Source organism: Lutzomyia longipalpis, chromosome 3 (genome assembly GCF_024334085.1).
Source record: "Lutzomyia longipalpis isolate SR_M1_2022 chromosome 3, ASM2433408v1".
NCBI classification, from domain to species: domain Eukaryota; kingdom Metazoa; phylum Arthropoda; class Insecta; order Diptera; family Psychodidae; genus Lutzomyia; species Lutzomyia longipalpis.
The window spans coordinates 42,026-64,201 of record NC_074709.1 but is presented as its reverse complement, the minus strand read 5'-3'; the positions used below and the strand labels follow the sequence as shown (position 1 = coordinate 64,201).

Below are 22,176 nucleotides of genomic sequence, written 5' to 3'. Positions count from 1 at the left end.
AGTGCCAATAATTTATGTATTGTGTTTTAATTTCTCTATTTTTATTCTAAGGAATGTTTTTATTAATTTGGGAAACTTAAGTTCTTAAAGACTCTTCTGTTATTTTTTTTTCTTTAATCAATAGAAAAGTCATTATTGAATTTTATTCTGTCAGTATATAAATTTTTCTTATTTCAAAATTTTTTATTCTGATAGAGAATTTTTGTCTCATTATTTCATCTAAATGTTTTTCTGTCAATAGGTATATCATCATTTATGATTTATTTAATTAAAAAAATATATTCTTTACATGCAGCTCATGAAAAAGGATTGAAAAAGGTTTCTTCAAAAGATTGTGCATCTCTCACATTAAAATGCAAGACTCTAGTTAATAAATAACAAAATCTATTTAACATTTTTGATAAATAAATCATTTTTCTTTGCAAAAACAGTAGCGAAAACACATTTCTTGCCAAAGAAATGAGCGAATGATGGACACAAATTTTATGTAAGTATATGTACCTTTTGTGCGAAGGTGGGGGAATTAAGTATTATTCTGTGTGGGAGGTCATCAAGCCGTGAAATCATTGCAAGAATGTGTGAAGCAGTAAGAGAAGAGTAATTACTGAAAGATAATTTTGACTTTTCTCTTCAAGAATTACCTTCTTTTGAGAAGTTGTTTTTTAAAGAGAAATAAAATATATTTTTTTCTTTTTTTTTTTTTTTGTTATTTCATATTGTCTGTTAGTGATTTTCCTCTTTGTGATATAAAAGTGTGGAGCCACACCGACACATCAGGAGTTGCTTATAATAGCTTTGGGGCTGCACATAAGGGAGAGGATGCCATGGATAAGTGGCAAAAATGGTACATCAGGACATTAAATATCTTTTTAAGAGAAGGAATAAAACACAATCGAGCGACATGTGCGTGGAACTTCTGTGGAACTGGCTGCTGGTGGTGCTCAAGAGGCGAGATAAGGAGTACATTTCTCACATATTGTCTCCATGGGATATTTGGGCTTCAAATGCATAAAAGAGGGAGATTCCTCTCCGGAGCAGATGATGGCACTTGACGAAATTCTGGTAAAGTAATCAAACTTTTTTTTTATTCTTCCTTCTCCCCATTTTAATGCTTATGTTTTATGCTAATTTTTTGTCTCACTTCTCGGGACACATCTTTAATTTTTCCCTTTAATTTTTGTTGTTTTTTTTATCAATTATTATTACTTTTCCTTGTCTTTATGCCACACACACAACAACTTTAAGCTAAAAGTATCTGCCAGTGTATGATTTATACGATTAATTTTTTTTCACATCTCACAATTTGCTCATTTAATCAATATTAACGTAAAGAAAAAAGCTTCGTCGTGGAAGCAAAAAAACATGCGAGTCGTGAAGCAATTAAATTTGCTTTTTTCTTCTTCATCACAACACTGAACTTTTACCTCTTAAATGTGTATTTTGGAGGAATTTTTCAATGACGCCAAACACATGGAAAATTTCCCTTTGGATGAATTTTGTTGTTTTAAAATTAAAATGCAAATAGTTATTGATATAAATACAAACCTTTATCTTACGATGATGGAACCGTATTTACCCCCGTTTCTGTGATAAAAGCGAATGGAATTTTCTCACAGTTTGAGAGAAATTTCATCTCATTCACAGCACTCTTGCCGCCAGTATGGGACCACCCATCGTCTGCAATGTACAGGAGAAAATTAATTGGTCCTCAAATTGCGCGCACATTAAGAGAATCAAAAGTTTTGAAGTGCGCGATACGCCCAACATGAAAATTTCTTACATGTTTTCCATCCCCTTCCCACCCACACGCCGCATGTTTTTCTCATAATCAATTTGCCAATTTATCATTTATGTATGTATGTGCAATTTAATGGTGGAAAATTCCCTTTCACAGCCTCCAAGAGTTTGCTCTGAATGCATTGATTTTTTATTAGCTTTTCAATGCAACATATAATAATTTAATCAAAATACAAAAGCACATAATTTTGCTCCACAATTGGAATATGTTTTTGTGTTTAACAAAATTATCTCGATCATGGTGAAAGCTGCCTTTGTTGCACAAAAAGTCAAATCAATCTCTGTCCCAGAAGCTTTGGGGGGATTTTCTCCGAAAGCATAAAAATACATCACTTGGCGTCTCCACTGTGGTAGTATAAGAGATTTGAGGTTTATGATTTTTTTGACGTTAGTTCGTTTTTTTTTGTTAATAAATTTAATTTAAACTTTATTCTTTGACCTACCAATGAGACACAAAAAAAAGAAATAATAGGAAAAACAGTTGTTCAAATTATGAGGAAAAGCTTAAGTTAAAGAAGACCCAAAAACGTAAAGTTTCGTTTGAGCTTTTTCTAGAACTTCTAAAATATGAACCATTAATCAATGGAATTTCTTTATTAGTAAAAAAAAAAAAGAAGTGCAAAGTTCTCATTAGCAAACGTCAAAGAATTTAATCTCTTCTTTTTTTCCTTATATGTTTCTTTTATAAGTTTTTTTTTTAAACTTGTTTTAATGCCTTAAGAACTTGATTTAAAATTTTCACTACATTCAACATATACCCAGAAATTCCAATTCAATTAACATATCAAATGGATTGAGTAGAGCTTTTACCTTAGCAAATAGATGAGTTTTATAACCGCGAAAATACGTGGTAATTTGCATAATTTGCCCTTTATCCGTGAATTTTGAAGATAAAATAAAAATAGGAAAATCTCTGTGTGGTCCCCCAGTGCGACTCCACCCATGTGTGGAGCTACCACAAAATTGCGCAGAGAGAAGTATCAAAATTAACACATTCGCCATGTTTAACGGGAAAAACAAATTGTGATTTAAATTTTGACCAATAAAGATAACAAAAAAAAAGTATATTTTCACCACGAGCACGATGCCGGGCCCCCTTTGAAAGAAAAATGTTTTAATTATATAAAAATTCCAAGATCTAAATGGTTAATCTTGTTCTCTCAAAATTAAAAAAAAAAAAACAATTCCATATGCATAAGCAAATTTGTTACCATTTGATAGAGCGAATTAGGCTTACAAGAGATTACCCAACAAATTACCGAACAAAGCGTTATGCTAAATTTCTCATTACTCCTCCACATTTTTATATTATTGCCCACAATTTTTTTTTTCTTTCTTACATCTTTTCATCTTTTCTTTTTCCCTTCCATTCATTTCCAGTGAAAAGTCATTGGCGTTTTTATGATAGCCGAATTCACTGCGTGAATTGCATTTTATTATAGCATGTTCTTCGCGTGGATTAGCTCGTGAATGGTGGCTTTTGTGCCCATAAGATTTTTTTTCTTTCTAAAAGAGAAATAATAAGGGGAGAGAGAAGGAATGTAATCAGTTGAATGCGCAAGGCCTAAAAATTTGCATATAAAATGCAATTTTCTCTTAATAAGTGCAATTACACCACATAATAATCATAGAAGGAGGTAAGAAATGCGCCTTATTGATTAAAAGAATATTTTTCATTCCTCTCACAAGCCCTTGTATATAGAATTTATTTAGACGAGTACATATGTATGCATGCAAGAATTTCATAGTATTCACCATAAAAAAACCGCCCAATAAAATGTGCAATAAAAATAGAAAATAATCCATAATTATAATCTTGAGATTTAAATTTAAAAATTGGGAAACTCACTGTAAAAATTGTAAAATTAAGGGGAACTCACACTAAAGATTGTAAAACAATATTACATCAAAATGTATAAGAAAAGTATTTTCTACATTACGCGTAAATAAACATAAAGGATTATTCAAAACATTTTTACTTATTTACGCCTTAAAATGTAAAGATTTTTTTTTTGCAAAATTACTACTGCGTAAATAACATAAGCTCACTTTTGGAGAAGATTAATTTTAGGAAATAGACAATAAATAACATTTAAAAGCTCACCTAGAGAGGTTTTTTAAATTTTTAAATAGTCTCCGGGCATTCCCATCATATTGTTACAAGATTTTTGTTAGTTTTATTTTTAATTTAACTTTTTAACGTTCTTTTATTCGATTTATTTATTATTTAACTGAAAAACCTACTTTAAACAAAAATTACTTATTTTATTTATATGTACAAAAATACGATTCTAAAACAAAGTCTCATCAAAACTTATAATTAAAAAAAAATTAAATAATTATGAGCATAAGATATGTACTGATTCGTTTCTATACATTCTTTTTATAATAAAAAAAAAGAAGTTTTGAATTCCTTCTAATCACGTGTATGTTGTAAAATGTATCTGATTTGACGATAAAGTGGAACAAAATACTTTTGAGACTTTATCCCGAATGTTATTAAATTTCTAAACCCGTAAGGTTAACCCCACGCTGTGTGTTTGAACTATAGCAACCGCTAGCATCCCACGCGTTGGTTGTACATTAAAGAAAAAAAAAACAACAGATTTTGTTAGTGAAAATTGCCCATGGATGACTTCCTCTGTATGTGATTTGAGGTGTCAACCGTGGAAGATGTATGAATGACGTATGATGTTTCCTTTGTATTTACACCAAATGCCGGCAAAGAGGTAGCGCAGACGCGAGGCATGAGAGGTGGTGGTTATATTAAAGAACCCAAAGCAAAGTGACATGGAATCGCGGCATTCAATTAAGCATCGTGTCGCATTATTAACAGATCAACGGCTATTTGGCCATCCTTGTCCGCGTGATGGTGCCATGTGCGGAAAGAGAGACGCGGGAGATATTCTATATATGTTAGGTATATAGTAGAGCGAGCTTGTTGCGCCATTGCACTACTTTGGGTGCTCGCGATGGAGGCGTGGCTGCACACGGTGGTCCCGGCCAATTGGCTGTTGGTACGTCCACAGCGGGAAGAGGACGCACTTCCCCTCAATCGCGGTGCTGAAAGTGAGTAAGATCACACCGTTTGGTGTGGCTTTCTCAGCTTTACACAGCGCGCCATTCAAATCACAACGGCCACAGCCACAGCGGGAACAATGCGGCAGGCCTCCAACCAATCTTCAGCCGCCTCTCTCGGCAGTTGTTGGATGACTGTTGAGTGCAATGGACGTGACTGTTTTGGCACATCATAGCACATTTTGTCGTGTCGTGTAAAGAAGGGAACAAAACATTCAGCATTTAGTTCTCTCCACCCTCTGAGAGTGTCAATACCCCAAAAGTAATCCCCGCACCACCCCCATATACGCGCGTATGCACCCCGTGCGGACACGCAGCTCAGTGTTAAAATCATTTTATTATAGCCAAGTGGTGTCGTGTTGGGAAAATTGATTTTTGCGCAATTATGTACAAAGGCAAGGAGATACATATATATACAGCACACAGCACTCCTTAGCATAAGGTGTGAGAGTGAATAGAAGAGACCTATGTATGTACATTGCATAGAAATAATGTATATATGGCTACATGACTTTTCTGGCCTAATAGCACCTCTAATTAATTGATTGGACAGGCAAAGTACGCGCGCTCCTTTCGTACTTGTCTCACTCATTATTCACCCAAGTGCTCAAACGAAGTGAATTCAGCGATATTAGAGGCCTTCTTTTACAACAATCACATCACCGCCAGTGTCTCTCAATCATTTAATCCGTATCAAACACAAGGATTACAACAACCTGATATACTGCATATATACATTACATATCAAACGTATTTAGTGGACTAATACGGACCGAAGACGGCATTAAATTGCCAACGGCCAAGTGAAGCAAACAAGACTTCTCTCACTCTGTGAAAGTGTTTTTGTGATTTTTTTTTAATAATCTTAAAAATATTATTTTGGATTTTTTGGATAAATAATTGTTGAAAGAAAAAAGAAACAAAATGGGTGAATTGGCAGAATATCGAATGCATCAGCATATAGCACAGGAGATATACCGGCAGCAAATCCTTCAGAGATTGCCAGGTTTGAAACCTTTTCTTATATGTACATATATTTCTTAAACTCTTTTAACTCTAAAAGCCAATCAATATAGGTACCTATCCAAAGTCTAAGAAGAAAAATTATTATGAAGCATGTGACCATTTAAAAGAAATTATTTTCTCAAGATAAGCTTTTATTTGCTTCTGAATATGTCGGAGAGATATGATTTTTATTTACTAACTTGTCGCATTTACAAAAATATTTCCAAAATATAAATTACACTAACAAAACGAATGATCAATGTCCAGTTAGATAAATACAAAGAGTTGTAGTTAAATAGATGTAAGAAATAATCTTATTAGAACCGCCGTCAAGAATCTTATTAGAATTTAGAATTTTCTTGGACCAATTTAGTTTAAGTTTCTTGCAGGATTGTCGTTAAAACGTTTTTATTTCACTTATGTTAGAACAACGGGGTAAAAAAGTAACTTAAAATTAGTAAATAAATAATTTCGTTACAAAATTACTCAAAATAGTTATTCATTTTAATACTTATGTAATTATTTTTTAAAAGTAAAAGAAAAACATCGTCCAATATTTTTAGAATTGTCTTATGGAGGGTATTTTTTTTAAAATAATTTTTAAACTTATATAGGTTTTAAAGAAATTCTAGAACTTTTTTTTTCTAATTTGCAAAAAAAAATATAATCCAAAACGAATTCATTAAAAACATACTGTCTGATCCCAATCATTTTTGTAATAGTTATTGTGAAATGAGTAAAAACAATTCTCTTTTTTCACAACGACAATTACTGTGACATATTACTGACCATCATTTTTGCAATAATGTTTTTTTTTTTGTGTGACAATCCCACCTAATGATTATGTCTGTGAAAGGTCTCTTCTCTAACTTTCTGCATTGAAATTTGCAATGAAGAAGAAAATTATTCAATAAAGACACGGAAGATGCGACGAGAGCAGTAGAAGAAATAAATAAGTAAGAGACTAATTCAACAACCAATAAAACACGCGGGTGAAAAAATATACAAAGAAACTTTTAAAATGATTATTATTGTGCGTGTGTAGAAGAAGAAGAAGCGATGAAATGGAGCAAATAAGGAAGATGGAAGTGAAAAAAAAAATGATGGAAAAATTGGTGGTTAAATGTAGTTCATGAAACTCTTATTTAAGCGATGGACCACCAAGATGAGGTGTAATGAATTCTCATATTGTTGATTCTCACAATTATCTACAATAGCACATCGCTTACAAATAAAGCTTTTGTTGAGTGCCTTCATGGTATCGCGTCTTTCGTCTATGCTTTGTACAAATAAAAATAAAAACCCCACAACAGGCGATTATTATTTATGTGCACAGAGACACGAGTTCTAATCCACCTGCCCCCACAGCGCCTTGTCCATTCACACCATTGATTCTCGCGTTGTTCTAAAAAGATTAAAAACTCCTGTGATGTCTCACCATCTTATTTTCTTCGACATGTTCAACATGGCCGGTTGATCGAGCTTTTTAGAAAAATTATTTAAAAAAATCGAAAAAGCTCGAATCAAAAGCTTCAGAAGAACATTATTTCATATTTAAAGATTGCCTCAAATTCAAGATAATTCAGACATTTTTATTTACTTATTTATTGAATTAATAAAAGTAAGGACAGAATCCCAGCTAAAAGCAGATTTTTTTAAAAAATTAATAGGCAGCAATAATAAAAACTAACACAATGATTGACAAATAAATTAAGTCAATCTATCAAAAACAAGTGTCTGGGACATCTTGACTTATAATACAAATAACACTAAATATAATGTACTTTAACAATATGTCTTTGAGTGTACGAAGTGAGCATTATTGATTAAATAAATGTTGAAGAACGCTCCAATGGCGATTAAACATTCATATCGCATTCTTGGAATTGCTCATTTTCGTTGGGGAGCTCGTTATTAATGATGCAGATCATTTAATATTTATTCACATGAATTTCTCAATATGTTTTGCCATTTATTTTCTTCCTTGTCCCATTGCTGTATAGCATAATATTTATCATTTTCCATAGGTAGGTATATATTTTGAGAGTCCGTGCGCAATTGGACAGTGCGACAATTTCTCACCATGTCAATTTGGGGATGAGGGAGAAAATTTAATTAATACCCTTGTCTTGTTATTCTCAATATTACTTGTGTCAACAGTTTTTAGCTATATATACAATAATAAAGAGACAGGAGGTGTTTTGTGAAATATCACAATTTGATTGGTAAATATATTTAATTTACAATAATACAATGAATGTCCACGATGCATTAATTTATTTTGTTCAGAGGGTGGATTTCTTCAACAACAACAAAAATTGTTGAAAATTTATTCAAATTGATCTTAAAAGTTTGATTTAAATGGTTGAATGTAAAGATAAATGATTTATTATTGCCTGAGCTTTTCATAATAGATTTTTAAAAGAATTAGAAAGAAAGCTCTATTCTTGTTGACATAGAAAACATTCTCATTTCTCATTTTAATTTAAAACTTTAAAGCTTCACAGAGAATATCTTTCAATAAATTCAAATTAATGTTGTTGAAGAAATTTCTGGAAAATTCAAATTCTAACTAAATTTTTTCAATCACTCTAGATCCATATCCAACCATGTTACCGGTGCCACCGCCTTCCAGGCATTTTCTACCGCCGGCATTTACATTGACTGGCATCGAGGCGAAACTTCAGAACTACGACATGTGGAGCAGTTTTGCACCCCACGGCACAGAAATGATCATCACAAAGAGTGGCAGGTATGTTAGTTTTTCTTCCATTTTCCCCCTTTATTTCTGTGAATTTCAACACAGCATAGATGAAGTTTTTTTTCGTTTCAAAAGGGATTCTTCTTTATGAATTTTTGAGCGATAAATTATTGAGAAAAAGAAAAAAATCCACGGGAAGGGCTTTTTTTTTTGTTAAAGACTTCACCTAAATTTAAATGAATTACTGTTTGGACAGCACTTGCTTTACTTCTTCATTGTTTTTTTTTTTGTATTTTACTTTCAACCCTAATTAAAGGGCGAGGAATGAAACTTTCCACGGGGTGGGCTTTCCTCGCTTTTATACCCAATTGTTTGTTCAAAATATCAAATTAATGAGAATCACCAACACCTTATTTATTCTCCCTCAAAAGAAAATCCCCTCCGAAATGCCTCTCTCCGAAAAAAAGGGGTGAAAGTTCAACTGGAAAGTCCAGTCTTTAATTTCCTTTTTTTTTCTTCTTTTCTTCACCACCCCACTGAAAGCCCCACTACTGAGGAAATTTTTGTAGGTATTATATGGCTATTTATAGTTAGTTTGTTTTTCTCTGCACTCTGCCTCAATGGAGCTGTTGAAAAAAGTTTTTAGTTTTTGATAAAAATTAGCCTGAAAATGAATTTTATATTGGGAAAAAAAATTTAGAAATCTCTTTCTTATGAATGGATGCGCCTGGTATAACCTGGAACATCCACTGTTCTTTTAAATTTTTTCTTGAATTAAATTTAAAAAAAAAAACAAGTATACAGAATATTATTTTTTAAAAATAAATCCATTTAATTGTCACACAATATTTCTACTCATACTTTCTTCCTCTTTGTTTCTTAACACCTTTGAAAACCAAAAGGTGAAAATATCCTTGAACTTCCTTGCCTTAGAAGTTCAATGTATTTGCAGTGTGGTGAAATATACCTAACTATTTCTATTTCTTTTACTATGTGTGTAGATAAATGGAAGAATTATTCCAAAAATGTTATAGCAAATTCATTTGTATATGTTCTATCACCACGCAAAAAGATAACACTAAAAGTCACTTTTCATATAGACCTAAAAGCGAGAAAAATATTTATATATTTTCCCTCCCTTCAAGACGTCTATTTAATCATCCTTTTTTTTTTTTGCTATTATTGCGATAAAATTCACGAAAACTCCGGGGAAGGTCGAGGAAAAAAGTGAAACTGATAAATAATATGGAGAAAAAAGCACTTGATGGTTTATTTGCTTATTGTAAATTCTCTTTTCGCTCTATTCTTGCCATACAAAGTTACATTTTACATGCAAATAGATTTTGTGGGTTATCTTCTCTGTGCGAGGCCTATAAAAAGGAAAATAGTGAAAATATTTACTATTTATTTTCTCTTTTGCTTGTTATTTGAGTAAAGTGTTGTGATGCGATGGGTTTATTCCCTTCAAAACCTTTTCTTTTTTTTTCTTCTCTCAAACACCCACATGATGGTTGTCTCATGTAAATGGTTGACTGATAAGCTAAAGTGTTTGGAAAGGAAACAAATTCTTCTGGGCGAGTGTTTATTTACTTAACTTTGTCTTCTTCCCTTTGCCAATTGGCAATGATCACCCATCAATCAGGGATGTTGGACCGTTTTATTTTCCTCTTGATTTGACTTTTCTTCTTCTCATTGGAAATTTCATTGGAAAAATTCCCTCCTTCAACGAAAAGTTTGTAAAAGCTCTATGATAAATTAGAAAATAGAATAATTTTGTTGATGTACATTTTTGCGAAGCAAAGCAAAAGGCAGAAAGTCATTTCACGTCTTGGAATCATCCTATTCCCCTCACTCACAAGAAGATGTGCCCTCAACCGCACAATTGGCGTCTTTTTGTGTGCAATTTTGCAATTTGTGCAATGTGTAAAAAATCACTTCCTGATGATGACGACTTCATATCTTTCCTCTTTTTTCTTTTATTTGGTTCTTTTTGGTATGTTTAATCGTATTTTTTTGCATGTCCATGCCCATCGCCGGGCCCTTGTGTACACAAACAATTTATCCGCATACAATGACGATTACAGAGGCTCCAATTCTCCACCGTTTGAGGCGACGTGGTGGCCCCAACGAATGACCACATCATTGTAGGGACCGCCAAGTCCTAAAGGCAATATCCAATGTGCAACCAACATGTAGTGGAGTCATGCTGGAATTAATGTAGTATGTTGAGAAAAGAGAGAAGCCCCGAAGACTGGCAAAAGGGAATGCGAACAAGGCGCCAGCATTGTTTGCACATCTCTCTCTCTCTTCCAGAGATTACGATTTATTCCCTGGCGCTTGTTAAAAATTGTGCGAGGAACTCTGGTGAGCCCCGAATGCGAATGGGAGAACTGCGCGAGGACGTCATAAAGTGAAATAATATAATTTAAGAAGTCTGGAGATTTTGCTCAATTCTTCACTCTTTCTGCCCCGCATCTTCCGTTGGCTGGTGCCAAGGGTTTTTTTTTTTTCTTCTTCCTTCCTTCTTTAACTTTTCTGCATTGCTACAGCATGAGAGCTTCATCCGCCCTCTGATTGTCCTCGATTGTGTTGGCTCATGGGATCCGTTGAGGGGTCTTCTCATTTGTTCTACGCTTCAATCGCTCGTGTTAACCCAACTCCGTGGAGCCCCGTGAATGTATTTATTAGCGTGGAAGAACTGCGAGAAATTGATTTTTATCACACACAAAAAAGGGGAGTTTCCTTTTCGCGAGATGGTCTTCCTTTTGCATCTTTCTTTTTTTTTCTTAAACCCCTCGGCATAACACTCCATCATCAATCTCTGGGGCATAGGGAGGAGGGGAAGGTTAACAGAGCAATGTGATAAAGTGCTTTAGAATGGAGCAGATGTGTAACTCCCAGAAGTTTTCCTTCTGCTTTTTGGATTTAATCCTTTTCTCTTCCTTTCTATCTAGAATTTTCCTGAAAAGTATTTTTTTTAAGTAGTTTCTGCAAATTCATTTTTAATCTCTTTTCTAAAATCATCGAAAAAATCTTTTTTTTTTTTTAATTAAATGAATTTCCAAATAAGAAAGAAAAAAATCAATTTTACTTCTGTTACTTCTCTTTATATGAGACACTATATACGCATTAAACAATCAGGCTACCCTACGGGTATCCACTGTATACAATCCCCAAAGTGAGATTTTGCTCCAAAAGTGTGGCGCCCTGATAAATGAATTTCATTGCTATGTAAACTCACAGAAATATCTATACAAAGAAGAGTTGTTTGCAAAAAAGATTTATCTTAAAATTTCATAAACACGAAAATAGAATTTATTCCTATCGTGATTGTAATTAAATTAACAAGTCGATATGGCGCGCTTCCTGGCATTATATGTACATATCAGCTGAATTTGAATTTAAACGACTTGAACATTGCATGATTTTTGCATGACTTTATTAAAGTTCCAAGAGACACAAAAAATGTTTTAAAATGTGTCCAAAAATTTGCATTTCTATTTTACCTATTAGGAAAAAAAAGACAGAACATTTCAATAAACTTAATAAAGTTATTTTTAAATTTCCATTTGAACATTTTACTTTACCTAAAAGAAAACATTGTCACGTGAATTTAGGATTGATTTGCTGTAAATTAACTTTACAGGAAAAAAAACATTTGGGTGCTAAAAAAACTATCTAATAAACTGAGAATTATTTGCCATTTTCGTTCTAAATTTAATTAACTGTATATTTCCCCTTAAATTAGGACATTTTTCTCTCTGTGAGTGAAAATTACGCTTAACAGCTTCTATATTGCTATGGGAATTTATTTTGAGGAACTTTTTCCCAGAAGAATTAAAATTTTTATTTTAATTTTTTTCGTGATCTCCAAATTATCACAATAATTTCGTAAAGAAAAAAAATAATTAGTTTTCTTCAGAAAGAAAATTGAATTAAATTTTTTTTAATATATATTTTCCTTCTGAAAGGAATGCACGCACACACACATACCACACAAATTAGCCAGAAAATTAGTGCCTTTATTAAAAAATATATATGGTGCGGTGTGTAATAATAAACACAAATTTATCCAAAAAAAAAGGAAATTGGTGTGAAACCGTGAAAAGAGTGGCAATTTAATTTTAAATTATAAAACATCAATTACAGCATGAAGTGTAAGCGCAAAATGGTGAAATTTATTTATTATACTTGCTGCTGCGCAAATACACATAGCATTTTGGACAGAGTGTCAAAAACAAATAGGAAACACTTGCTGTTTTCACAACTTTCAATACAATATCAAGGAATTACCAATTAGCATTAATTTGCACGTATAATAGCGCGCCACCCAGTGTTGAGCTTCTTTCTCTCTGCCGCCGTTTTTTTTTTAATTTTTTTCTTCTCATGGAGAAATTAAATATACATATGTAGGTATTTCTCAATTTGCACATCAGCAAATATCCGTAGGTTTGATTCTGTGTGGGAATTTCCACCATTTTCCGCGCGAATTTTAACACAAACTGTGCGTGGCACACTGAAGAAGTTGAAGGTGTTTCTCTTTTTTTCCTAAAAGGAAATGAATTATAATTATGTGTGGTCATTTAGAGGAATGTGTTTGGTAGTTTCTTTATCAAAATTTAAATTCACATTATTGGTAAAGAAAAGACAAAGAATTAGGTATTTAATCAAACAACCCAAAAATCGTTTGAAATCCTTTAAAGTTTGAATAAAAAATATTTCCTTTTTTAAACGATTTCTAATTGGAATCGGTAAGAGTTTTACATAAACAATTTATGAACAAAATGAGTTAATAAAATCAAAATTTAAATGTAATAAAATATAAGGATATTGTTGAATATATTTTTTCCATTTTTCCCTTACTTTTTTAACTATTAAAGGCTGAAATTAAGCCATCAAAACATGAGAAATCCTTCTCATAAAATAATCCTAGAATTCACAGTTTTATGCAAAGATCAATTTAAGGAAAATTACATTGTAATGAAGAAGAAAGACAAAGTTCTTGAAAAGAAAGGCTCCCATCATGTCTCTCTACATACATATTATGGGATGAAACAGAGAGAGAAAAAATATACATATAATGTTCATACAAACACCACTCCTAGTCGTTATTAATTAAAATTAAATGGCTCTCCCAGGAGAAAATGAATTGATAATGAGGACAAGGTCTCGGGAGAAGAAGAAATTTCTTTCTTTGATTGAAATGTCGTGAACTAGTGGTGGGTCATTTTTTTTTTCATGGGTGTTCTAACAGAGCTATATTTTATAGATTTTTAGACTGAATTAAAAAAAATACTCCATGAGGAGACAAAGATGCGGGGAGCTATAAAAATCTGTGAATTTGCTTCTTTTGGATGAACGATGGGTCACCGAGGCAAAGTCATAAAGAAAAGGTAGATGATAATAAAAAAAAACGAGAAGAGATTTGAATTTGGCGAGATGTCTCGTGATGTGTGTAATCAAATTTGGGGACGAGATTTTTTGTTGTTGTTCAGAACTATAAAAATTGCCTCTCACGGGGAGCATATAGTGAAGTGGTGCATGGGGGTATCCCTATGTGTGAGCTTTTATCACCCAGCAGCAACCGCCCAAGTTAAAAAAAAAAAAGAGCTAGGAGAAGAAGAAGAAGTCACCTCTTGGCCCCACAATAATGTGGCGACGACGATTATTTATGATAATTACCCACGAAACACCATTCATTCAGGTGATAGGACACACATCGCGCCACAAATGTTCCCACGGAATTTGTTAATTGAAAACTTTCACGGAATCATCAACATAACCTTTTTAATTAATTAACACAAACCAAAAAGTATCTTGTGATGTGGAGGAATATAATACCTACACCAAAAAGCCACCACACAGTGCTCTGAGTCTGAGCCCGATGGATCGCACATTTTGGAAACACCTTCACAAATGGACATCTCCACGGTGTGCGCTGTTATTTGCCTTATGGGACTTTTTGATGATGATGGGTAATGCCTCCATCTTCGGGGCCCATGGACGTCTTTTCCCAGCTTAATTGTTAATGGACAGCCACACACAGCTTCGCTCGTTGATGAACTTCTTCCTCCCATTGAGAGTATAATTGATAACAAAGTGAGAGAAGCTCCATTCAAGCATTTTTTTTCTTTTGCTGCTTCTTATAAACCGTGCTTATGTGGAGAGATTTATCGATCATCGAAAAAGACTTTCATTATGTGGTGTAGAGCAATTTTTCCAAACATCGACAGCAGCAACGGAAGTAAAGTAAATTCCCAAATACTTTATGTTCTCAAAAGTTTTTTTTTTAACTTTGCGGCATGAGATTTTGATGGAGATATAGTATTTGAGATTATGTCCCACCGAAGTAAGGAGATCCTTTTTGTAAAAGAAAAAAAAAACGGACGCAAGAAGAACAAAGGAATGAATTTGGCGGCATTTGCAATGGATGTTTTTAACACAAATTTTGTTACACACATGAAGAAAAGGTGACCCATAAAAGCTGCGGGGATGTGCACACAGTGCAAATGAAGAAACTCATAAATCGCAACAAAATGCTATGGATTTTTCATCCCCTTTTGCATCCTTCTGGATACATTCAGAAAGCAAGGTGCACACAGAAGAGTATTTTTTGTTATGTTATTCCTTATACCCCAAAAAAGGTGCCTCCGTGAAGCTCAGTTGTGTGCAATAAAACACCATGAGCAACAACACACACCAAACACACCGGCACACAATGGGGAGTGACAAGGTGGCGACACGAAATTGCGTCAGGTGACATAGCTACAGGACTTTTCACCCTCAAAACCCAAGTGTTTCCCTTTCTCAATCCTCACACGGACACTCCCTCGCTTAACAATAAAGCAGCGAGTAAGGCATACTATCTTGATGGTGTCTCCTGAAAATACAAAAGACTTCCCGCATTTAAAATGGTCCAGAAGAAGTGATACCTCATTGATTAGAATCGCAAGGGAAGAAAAAGGGAGTATGTAGTCGCAATATTTTAGAGCATATGGCAAAAGGACATGACATTGTGGGTTTACCGGAATTACCCGGAAAATATATATGTGTTAGTACCTATTTTAGCTAAATATTTTTGAAGCTATAAATTTTTATTGAGGATTTTGTGAAAAGACACAAATTATTCTTGTGAATGAAATTTTGAACATTCTTTCTGGTAAAAAAAAATTATTAACTATCTTATACAGTAGAGGTTCACATCTAAGAATCTTAGTTTTAATGTGCGAGAGTAGTACATCCCATTATTCTTAGATGTGGACCTGTACTGTAATCCCATTAAAGAACACATTTATTTTAAAAGGATAAAATTTTTCTTATGTGTTTTTCAAGAAAAATATTTATTCCAATAAGACATTCCTATTAAAAAAAAATTTTAAGGAAAATTCTCAATTAGAATAAAAAGAAGAATCATATTAACCCACATTACATGCTTCTGCTTTAGATTATATACCTCCAATTAATTAATCTCTGACGGTTAAAAATATTGTATTTTAGATAATTGAGCTTTAGTCGCATGTCTCTAAACAAGCTAAAAAAAAAAAACTACTAATTTGGGATCAGGTATAAAAATTATATTATAGTTTCTGTGGGTTATACAAGTGAACCTGTAATTATTTAATATTTCACTCAATTTCGAAATGAAGACAGAGAAAAAAATGAGTACGTCTCCTCCTGTTTGGGTTTCTCTCGTGAGAGGTGAGACCACAGCATCGCGCCAACATTGCATAAAAGCATCGAAAGGCATTTTTCCATTGCCACATAAATTATGCTATATGGAATAATTACAGCGGTCAGATTCTCTATCGATTGTACGTGCGATGATCTCAACGGGAAGGGCATGACTTTTTTTTTCGGGATTGCATTTGTTATGGGATGTTGGGGGCTGAATTCACTGCACGATGGGAATTCAATGATACCTATACATAGAATATGCGAAGAAATGCTAAGAATTTTCACATGACAACGAGGAAGAAAAAAAAAGTGAAATCTCTGGAATCTATTCCATCATCTCACGCCAAGTTGAGTTTTTGATCCAAAATGATGAGCCATAAAAGCAGAGACGACCTTTGGCACTTGTCTGTCCGAAAAAAAACACCCATTTTTATGATACATTTCCCACTCGGCTCGTCCGTCATCAGTCCATGATTCTACGTGCCCGTGGAAGCACCCAAGAGTGTGTAATGTTGGTTTATAGAGAGAGAGAGTGGAAAAAAAAGAAGGGCAGTCTTTCGATGATGGCACTTGGCGCCAGGACCTCCTGTGGTTCTGAGACAATAGTCCGTTTAGTTGGTCCACACAGTGTGCCGCCATCATTTGGGAACCTTCTGCTCTAGAGGTTCTTCGCACCAAAAAATTTATTCCAACATCATACCCATATGATATGTGACTCGAAGAATTTTTCTAGCCCTATCCCGTACTTTTTGACGCATTTCGCCTCTCATCCATCGCAGCAAAAATTACAACTTGTGTTTTTTCACGCATCTTAACACATAGTGGAGAGTATTTAATTTATGTAGATTTTCTTGTGGAAGAATTCTCTCTTGGGAGTGCAGCATAAAATGCATTTGGGTCAATAAAATTTATTGCATTGACACCTAAATGTTGAAGAAAAAAAATGGGAATAAAATACATGAAAATAATAATAATGATTCATTGAAAGTAAATTGAAAGCTCTGCCAGAGCTTTTAGTGTAAAAAAAAGCAAACTGTGATGGAGTATGTAAAGAATAAAGCACATACGTAATTAAGCTCGCTTGGATCTCTGAGGGGTACATGCAGGAATAAAGGGTAAATTAAAAAATTCATGAATGTTGAAAAGGACAATATACATAAAAAAAAACTCTAAGAAAAAAAAAAACAAAAAGATCTCCTTAACTGAAACATCAATAAAGTGGCATAAGTTGTATCATCAACAGCACTCTGATGAAATGTGTTGAAAAGTTGTTACGGTAATCACTTCCTAGTTCATGAGCATCACGGGTTGGGCCACCTTAACTATCACAAAAAAACGAGAGCAAGAGGAGGGAAACACCGAATGGCATACCATATAATCAAAATGTTATCAAAAATCTACTATTTAATTTGAGTTTCAATTCCTACCATGGAAAGAACTCCTCTCTTTCTCAACTCACAAAATTGTTCAGATGCACGCAACAATTAATTCACATTTAAGAAGCAATAACCCGGAGAGACGAAGCACAGATGAAAAAAAGAAGAGTCTTTAAGACATTTTGGAAATGAAAATTCTTTTACAACAAAATTTTCCTTCGTCTCTTTTATGAGCTTTGATTGAGAACTAGTTCTTGTGTGTGTGATTGTTGGGTGTAAAAAAAGAAGTTGAATGAAAGCATTTTGAATGAGATAATGAGTGCAAATGATTAATTTATAGTATTTATATCTTTCTTGTTTTATTTTTTTTGTGTGTGTGGAAGTAGCTCCTCCATGTGCCACACGGCAGAACAATCGGATTATGTTGGCTATTGGACTTTTGGTCACGGGGGCTTTTTTCTATACTATTTATAGTATTTTAATGTATAGCATCGGATCAAAAATTGTAATTTTATGCATGAATCGCAATCTTCAAAGCACAATCGGCGCAACTTAACGAAATAATCAGTCAATTTAGAATGCAGAAACTTCACATTTCGCGCCAATTAAAAATACAACAACACGACCAAAGAAGCGCCTGGGAGGCCAGAAAATCCCATCATTTGATATGGGAAGACGATAGCATTAATTCCCAATCATTGACCACTAGTTTTATGTTGCAGCACACGTAGATAAATTTACTGCGGATGTTGCCCACTGGAGGAATATTGAGAAGAGTGCGTTATGAACCATTTGAGTCATTTTGTATGAAATACAACCAAAAAGGGTTTTTTTTTCAAAAACTTATTTTCCACAATTAATGAAAATTAATTAAACTTATTATTTCTTTAGCAAATAATTTGAAGCATTATACATAAGGCTCACGGCATAGAAAGTTCTTCTGAAAAGTTTATTCATTTCAAAAGCTTTCACAAAAGTTTGTGATACCTATTTCTCATTGGATGACCCATTCCAATACCTACACTATTTATACCTTTAAGTTGTTCAATAAAAAGTCAACAAGAATTGTAAATTAAAAGGCTCGATGAAATGCGTCGTGAAGTCACCTTATACCAAAGAATTTAATTTTGTTTTAAACTGGAAGAAATATTATAACTCAAAAGGACTTTAAACGTGGTTGGATTCGTATTTTTTTCCAATATACTTTTCGTTTTGTTTATTCAGGTGCATCAACCGAATATTCTATAGGTACATATTATGGTTTTCCTATCTATGAAGAATTTTGGCTCACAAGAGACCACGCGGTGATGTCTTTCCCCGAAAATATCCACCACAAGAACATAATAAATTTTAATGTCGCCCGTTGAAATTTAAAAATTTCCTCGGCGCTTGAGAACTTAACTACATAATTAATTGCCTAATGATTCTATAAGGAGTCCTAATCAATTTTTTTTTCGTCTTCAAAACCAACCAAACCCCCCTTCTCTCCATTATTTCTGTTGAGTGGCCAATTAAATTGGCTAAAACAAGACTTTTCCTTACGTCCAAAATCATGTTCTTGTCTCTTTGATTGCACTAATGAAATTGATTTGTTCCCTCTCTACTTTTTTTCTTCTTTCCTTAAAAATATGTTCTCGCAATTGGAAGTATATATTTCTCTGTCCATTTTAGAGTTGAAGAAGAAGAAGTCTTTGGGTGTTTTGTATAAGAAACAATTAAAGTCACTGCAGGTGAGACATCAAAATGCTGAATGATCACATTTATTGTCTTCCCATTCAAACAAGCGGCTTGAATTGCAATTAAAAGAGGTGATCAATAAATTATATAGTGGCGAGACATTCAATTGCTTTTGATTCATAATATGAGAGAGACTTAAAGGTGATTGGCAGAGGCTCTACTAAAGTAATTACTCAAGCACCGATCTCTTTGGCTATTTCACGTGTTGAAATTGATGGTGTTTGCTCTGTGAGATGTTATACCCGCTGAATGATTGTCAATTGCAATTGACTTAATAAATTATTAACTTTTGCAAGGAAATTCTATAAAAGGAATTTATTTTTTAGTGAATTATTGTTTTTTTTTTCTCAGTGATTTTTAGTTTAGAATTTCTTTAAATAAAAGGATCATATTCACTTTTATTTTTATCAAATTCTTTTTCAAAAGAAAAACTTTAAAGGGAAGCAAAATACCAGATTAAAAATACTCAAGAACGCGTAAACCTCACCCTATTGTATCCCAAAACTTTAGAATAAATCTTTAAATTAACTTATGAGAAACATATAGTAAAATGAATAGTCTCCTTTCTTATCTGTGCTTTCCAACACTATAATTCATTTATAATTAAATTTTCTACACATATAATGATTAAACCAAATATAAATGGACAAAATGATTAAGTTCAGCACACCAACTGTTTTCTGTTGATTTAGCTAAAGCAGCTGGTGTAGAAGAAAAAAAATCATCAACGACATATAAGAAGAAATGTGCACAAAAATAAAATACTCAAATACAAAATGTCCTTCAGATAGTTTCAAAATTGGGCCCCACAGAGCGACAATAAGCGCGGACATTCAACAATAAATTGTAATCTTGAAGAGTCAACGATAACCACTTTGGCGGATGGTTAACTCTGTTTTATTTTTCGCTCAATTCCTCCTAACTCTTCTCCGGTAGATCTTCATCAAAATCACCGTCTTGTTCTTCATGTGGCGTACAGTTGAATGTGATTTTTTTTTCATATCTCCTCGGAGGGTTCGCTTCATTCCGCATAAATTTACATAGAGAATTATGCTTTGCTTAAACATACATACATACAAATATAGGAAAAGTATAACGAAAAATATGAAAAGAAAGAAGATGAGGAAAAGAGAAAGAGGAGGCACACGAAGCGCCAGGGCAGCGTCAAACATCACAACCTTTTATTCCTCACTCTACGCCAAAAACCTCAACATCATTGAGGTCCAAAAGCGCGCAAAATGTTTGCAGTATGATGGGGTCCATCTGAGAAATGGAACGATAAAATTATATGTTTGATGAAATGAGTGGTAGTTGGATGGTTGTTTTTTTTCTTTTTTGTTTTTGTTGTTGGTTTATGAAATTACATGGTGGTCTCCCACTTAGGGGGAGATGATATAAATTTCTCGAATGGAACAGTTGCAGGCCGGAACTGCTCTTGAGAGTGTAGTGCATGAGATGGAGAAAATACCAAAAGGAGGAGACGAAATGCTTCTCTAAGCTCATAATCGACCTGAGGATATATTATTCCGTGTGCTTGTGCGCACAATCCTACCCATTCAGGAAAATGATCTGACCCCAGCAGACACATACATTCGTTTCGCGTTTGAGATTCAATAACGAATTACATAATTGCCATTTGTTGGGGAATTTATATGAAGTTTTTCCATCGTAAAACACATTCACTCCACCACTCATCCAATTGAACTTATTTTGTTAAGCGCGAATTGTTGGCTTGTGTAGCAAAATACGCGAAGCAAGGGCAAAGTTGTAATTTCTTCATAAAGTCAAACCATTGCGAGGGAAATTATACATTTGCTCAACAACAGCTAATATCCTCTCAGACGAGTTCATTTAGAAGATAATCTCTCACAATAAACGAAAGACTTCAACGCTACAGTGGACGGGGTAATGAAAATTTTCATGCTAATTTATCGTCACTTTTCATACATATAATATCTTTCTCGCAATATCTTTTGCACCTCACACGTAATTATCTACTCGTTTTTTTTTTATTTTGCCAAAGATATCATCTTCCTATTTAATGCATCTATATACTATAATTTAAAAATAAATATTTAAAATTACTGCATACGTGCGTGTGAAAGAAAAATTAATATTTTAAAAAAATCAAGCATTCTTTGATGAAGTATGAATCTATATTTGGTCCAGAGTTATGTACATATGTTTCACCCCCTGTCTCACATTTCATCCCCTATTTAGGACCTTTTTTTGTTTTTTCATCAAATAAAAACTCAAACAAATATTAATTTCAATTCTAAACCTTACCTGCCCATTTAGGGATCTCTCTGCTATTTTAGCCCATTTGTTGATTTGAAATCTCTCCACATAAATGGATTTTTTTCGGGCTCGATGGAATTGCTATCATTTCTTCAATAGAAACCGTCTGTTTGGTGCCATAATGTCGCTTTTTTTTTTGTTGTTCCTTACGGGTGAGAATGCTAACAAGCATGTTAATTTTATTGTATTTTCATCCTCATCACCTCGCGTTAATAATATTTAAGTGTGGAGCTTTTTTTGTACATTCTCAGGTGTTTTTTTTTTCATCAAGTTTTTAAAGTACTTTTGCGTACACAAACTCATCATTTGTACGGAGGGATCATTTCATATCTAATTTATAATATTTGTAACTATGGTCTGTGTGCGGTTGCCTTCGCGAGAGATTCAACAACTTGGGTGTTTTCTCTTCTGTTCTCTTTTTTTTTTTTTGCTATATAGTATGTGCTCACCTCCTTTGGCCCATGATGGCGCGTTTATGGCTATGTTTGCTGGTGGACTGATTGTTGGTGC

At 33.6% G+C, this 22,176-nt stretch overlaps 1 protein-coding gene across 4 annotated transcripts in view; it reads left to right on the top strand.

The window, feature by feature from the left end:
* The window catches only part of LOC129794309 (T-box transcription factor TBX2b-like), a 71,250-nt gene that overhangs the window by 10,087 nt on the left and 38,987 nt on the right, over window positions 1–22,176 (top strand). The window contains exons 3-5 of one of the 4 annotated variants that reach the window (XM_055835104.1): window positions 754–1,062; window positions 5,220–5,881; window positions 8,476–8,632. In XM_055835104.1, the coding sequence (XP_055691079.1) occupies window positions 5,800–5,881; window positions 8,476–8,632 (239 nt within the window). In that variant the 5' untranslated portion in view covers window positions 754–1,062; window positions 5,220–5,799. Of the gene's footprint in view, window positions 1–753; window positions 1,063–2,402; window positions 5,882–8,475; window positions 8,633–22,176 lie in introns of those variants that run through there. The other 3 variants (XM_055835105.1, XM_055835102.1, XM_055835106.1) reach the window with 3 other exon arrangements.